Here is a 5000-nt window from a genome sequence, read left to right as displayed (position 1 = left end):
GTGTGAGTGTGTGTGAGTGTGTGTGAGTGTGTGTGCGAGTGTGTGTGCGAGTGTGAGTGCGTGTGTGTGTGAGTGCGCGTGTGTGTGAGTGCGCGTGTGTGTTTGTGTGTGTGTGTGTGTGTGTGTGTGTTGCGGAAGGAAGTGCTCTCATGCAGGTGTGTTGACTAATAAATCAGGTGTGGACATGCTGGAGCAGCTGCACTCATGAGCAAACACAGCTACACCTCCTGAGAGGATCACCAGAGCTCTTTCACACGTGTTAATGCCTCAGAACACACACAAAACCTGGAGTTATGGAAAATAGGTCATATTTTGATATATCATCAAAATAAATGTGTTAGTGTTATTTAGCATGTCTCTCAGGCTGTTCACACTGAAACCTCAAAGCAAGCAGAAGTTTATTTTAAATGAGAGTTGGTGATGTCAGTGACATGCAACAAAGTATCAGTCTGATGATGCATATCTGCGCTCTCATTGGTTGTTCCTGCAGCACATCACTGCTCATTTGCATAAAGAGAGATTTTGCTCAATTTAAAGCCGTAATTTACCCAAAAATGGCTTGAAGCGTTTCGTTCCAAACCTGTATGACACAAAATTATACATTCACTGTTTTGCAGTTATAAAATGGGGACTGGAGATTCAAAAAGGACAAAAAGCTCAATAAAAATATCATAACAGAAGTTCAAGTCTTCAGAAATCATACAGTAATACTGATAACCTTCCTCTGGGATGTGTAAGTGATGCGAACAGATCGAGTCAGTTGAACTGAATCAGTTCGATTCATTAACAAATCACTCAGAGATAATGTGAAATGAATGAATGATTCAATTAAATGATTCGTCTAAAAAAATTAGTCGCTATTTTTCACAATATCTCACAGTCTGTGTCGCTCACGTCCTTTCAAATCGCCAACTCTCATTAAAAATGAACGGCTTTTGGTCCGATTTATCACTGCAAATCACTGTCAGTGTGTGAACGTCCCTTAGGAACGCAGTGCAGAAAATCTCCAGCGATTCAAAGACACACACACACACACATCTGTGCCTTCAGTCCACTCACAGTGTTGTTTAGGGAATAACTAAATAAAATAAAACAGGAAATAGCTGAAAATCTTCTAAACGCAGCCAGACTGAAGCCAGTGTTAAACCCTGAGCCAGAGATCGTCTCTAAACCAGCGGCGCTGCTTCACTGAGGTCTGTCTGTTCACGTGTTCATCTCAAAGCCCACAGAGATGCTGTTATTGTGGGTGTTTGTCCGCTGTTTACTCAGACGTTGAGTCATTCTTGTTACAATCAGACATGATTTATTTACAATAATGATATGTTACACGAGTCCAAAAGGCTTTAGCCTTGAACAAAGATGCAGAGAGAAGCTCCTGTGCGGCGGCATTGATCCTGAAACTCTGTGAGTCACACACAGATTCATTCTGCTGTGCTCAGGGATTACTGGAAACACTGACACACACATAATGAACGGCCTACTGTATGCTTCCCCTCTAAATATAGTTTCTGTTCGTCTGTGTGTGTCTGTCTGTGTGTGTCTGTCTCTGTGTGTGTGTGTGTGTGTGTGTGTGTGGTCTGATGCATTAATGCTGATTAACATTCACATGCATTACTGTAGACTTCACATCTCCCACACACACACACACACGCACGCACGCTCACACACACACACACACACACACGACCTTGCTGTCCTGTAACACACACAAACGTACACACAGCTGCAGTCTGTCACAGAGAAATATGACACCAGTCTCAATCCTGCAACTACAACAAAACCCTCCTGATGACAGTCAGTCACAGATGAATTGTGTGTGTGTGAGTGTGTGTGTGTGTGTGTGTGTGTGAGAGTGTGTGTGTGTGTGTGTGTGAGAGTGTGTGTGAGAGTGTGTGTGAGAGTGTGTGTGAGAGTGTGTGTGAGAGTGTGTGTGAGAGTGTGTGTGAGAGTGTGTGTGAGAGTGTGTGTGTGTGAGAGTGTGTGTGTGTGAGAGTGTGTGTGTGTGAGAGTGTGTGTGTGTGAGAGTGTGTGTGTGTGAGAGTGTGTGTGTGTGAGAGTGTGTGTGTGTGAGAGTGTGTGTGAGAGTGTGTGTGTGTGAGAGTGTGTGTGAGAGTGTGTGTGAGAGTGTGTGTGAGAGTGTGTGTGAGAGTGTGTGCACGTGAGAGTGTGTGAGTGAGAGAGAGTGCACGTGTGAGTGTGTGAGCGAGAGTGTGTGAGTGTGTGAGCGAGTGAGAGTGAGTGTGTGTGTGCGTGTGTGAGAGTGTGTGAGCGAGAGAGAGTGTGTGCGTGTGTGAGAGTGTGTGAGTGAGAGAGAGTGTGTGCGTGTGTGAGAGTGTGTGTGTGAGCGAGAGAGAGTGTGTGTGTGAGTGTGTGTGAGCGAGAGAGAGTGTGTGCACGTGAGAGTGTGTAGGAGAGTCTTGTTGGAAATAATGTCACTACTGTGTGATTTAGGGCTGCTGAACTTTGAATGGAAACGTCCACACACACATGCACACATAGATAACTGTTATTGTTGAGATGTGAGTGTTTATATCTTCACTACATCACCAGATGAATGTATAACCCTGAGAATCTTACAGTATCTAACACACTCTCTCTCTCTCTGTGTGTGTGTGTTGTTCTCTGTAGGGTTGAGACCGCGTGCACTAAACTGGTTCAGGCCGCTCAGATGTTGAAGGCCGATCCGTATTCTGTCCAAGCCCGGGATTATCTGATCGACGGTTCCCGCGGGATCCTCTCCGGAACCTCGGATCTGCTCCTGACCTTCGATGAGGCCGAGGCATGAGGCCTTCAAAACCTTCCAAGGGTTAATTCCTCTGGGATTGAGATGATGCAATCGATACTGACAGAATCTCTGCTCTCTTTCCTGACCTCAGGTCCGTAAAATCATCCGAGTGTGTAAAGGGATTCTGGAGTATCTGACGGTCGCTGAGGTCGTGGAGTCGATGGAAGATCTGATCACTTACACCAAGAACCTGGGCCCAGGTCAGGACAAGAGCAAACATTTAACATTTAAAAACCACATGTTTTATGTAGAGCATGATTTTAGACTGTGAGACTGTTGTAGACAATGAGATTTCACTGTGAGATTTCAATGAGATTTCACTGACACATTTCACATTTCCGTGGTTCTCAGAAGCGAAAGCCGTCATAGTTGAGTGAACTTTTATAGTGGTGAACGGAAACTACATCCGATATAATTTTGCATTCCCATTTGCTCCAAAAAATCCATGATAGTGTGTTTATGACTGAACAAAAGAGAAAAATATTGACAGATTAATCACATTGGTCAGAAGATGCTGAATTTGCCTCATCCGTTGCATTAGAAACTCTTTTCTGTAATTTAATGGTAACAAATCACAAAGAAAATCATAAATTAACATTCATTTTAATGAAAATATCATTCAACATCATCACCGTCTGTGAAAAGGTCCTTTAGGACAGAAACATGAATTTGGTTGAGATGATTTATCGTGCAATGCTTATAATGTTAAATAATTGTGTTGCTTCCTTGTGTAACTTTATTTTTTCCTCTCTATTTGCTCATAGTCTGTTGTTTGGTTTCTGATGTGTCTTGTTCACATTTATTTTTTGACTCTATAAAGTGATCTAGAGTGATGCATATAAATAAAACAAGTTGTTGTCGGTATGCGAGTGTTTTCCGACTGGATTTCGCTTGCAAAATTAACAACAGTAAATGTGACTGTTCTCTAAAGCCATATTCGGACGGGATTAACTTTACCAGGGTAGATGGAGTAATGTAATGTAACCACAGGACGTCTGTAATAACAGGATAATGATCTCAGTAAACTAGCAGAAGTGGAAGAGTAACTCGATTTACACACCGCCGTCACTCCTGTCGTCATGTGTGTGTTACGCTGCTTCCTGATATCACGTACACAAACACATAACCTATATTTATATATATAAAACAGTTATGTCCGGTCGAACGATGTATTAATTAACTTCAGATTGGATTGTGTTGGTAATAGGCGCTTAGCTAACGCTAAAAGATGTTTCGTGCCTCTAACAAGTGCTGTCCATCTTCTCTCTGATCTGATGGTGTGTGTGAAACACTTGAGTTTTGCCACAGACTCGTCCCAGCGTCTCGAACACAACTGATGCTTCTTCAAGCGTCTCCATACTTGAAATATCGCGGAAAACTACTTTTAAACTGGAAATTATTTACAGCGGGTCTATTCGCACGGGATTAGTATCACCTGAGGGAATTTTTCCGGACCTTTTTCCTGGAGGTAAAAGTCGCTGTAATCTTTACTGACATTGTCCGTCATGATCACTGAGATGCACATTCAGACGGGACTAAAATCACTGAGAAGCTCTGGTGATTATTACTCTACCCCTCCTCTACATGTGACACTAGTCCCGTCCGAATAGGGCTTGAGGCTTTAAAACACTGCATGACTTTTGCTCAGATTTGCAGTCTGCAGATTTTGGGCAGTCAGAGTTGACAGATTTCACAGAAAACCGTGTAGTGTTTGATGGGCTTCAGACTATGATTCCATCCAATCAGAGGATATCAGTTTTGAGCCGATTTAAGAACACACATCTGTTCAGATTTTAAAAGTAAAAACTGGTTAATCGGTCTCAGTTTATCAGATGAAAGCGTCACACTGCATGTTGTTTCGTCCACAGGCATGACGAAGATGGCCAAGATGATCGACGAGCGACAGCAGGAGTTAACTCACCAGGAGCACAGAGTCATGCTGGTCAACTCCATGAACACCGTGAAGGAGCTTCTCCCCGTTCTCATCTCAGGTCTGACCTCTGACCTCTGACCTCCTCTAATACCTCACACTTCAGCAATCACTATTAATCACTGTCAGTTTCAAATGCTCATATTAGTGTGATGCTTTCCAGCGTTAGTGATGTTAGTCGAACTCTTCTCATACACTACTGTTCAAAAGTTTGGAGTTGCATTACATGCATTGATGCACTGAATGTGTTGCAAATAACCAATCAGTAATATTTTGCATTGTCCT

General features: G+C 43.0%; 1 protein-coding gene across 1 annotated transcript in view; it reads left to right on the top strand.

Annotated features, from left to right (window-relative positions):
- vclb (vinculin b) overlaps nt 1–5000 on the top strand; it is a 38610-nt gene that overhangs the window by 11653 nt on the left and 21957 nt on the right. The window contains exons 3-5 of the mRNA XM_084134699.1: nt 2629–2779; nt 2877–2985; nt 4654–4776. Of these exons, the coding sequence (XP_083990825.1) occupies nt 2629–2779; nt 2877–2985; nt 4654–4776 (383 nt within the window). The remainder of the gene's footprint in view (nt 1–2628; nt 2780–2876; nt 2986–4653; nt 4777–5000) is intronic.

The sequence above is a fragment of the Abramis brama genome, assembly GCF_963993115.1.
Source record: "Abramis brama genome assembly, chromosome: 14".
NCBI lineage: Eukaryota > Metazoa > Chordata > Actinopteri > Cypriniformes > Leuciscidae > Abramis > Abramis brama.
Note: the sequence above shows the minus strand (reverse complement) of the source record. Positions and strands in the feature narration are given on the sequence as shown.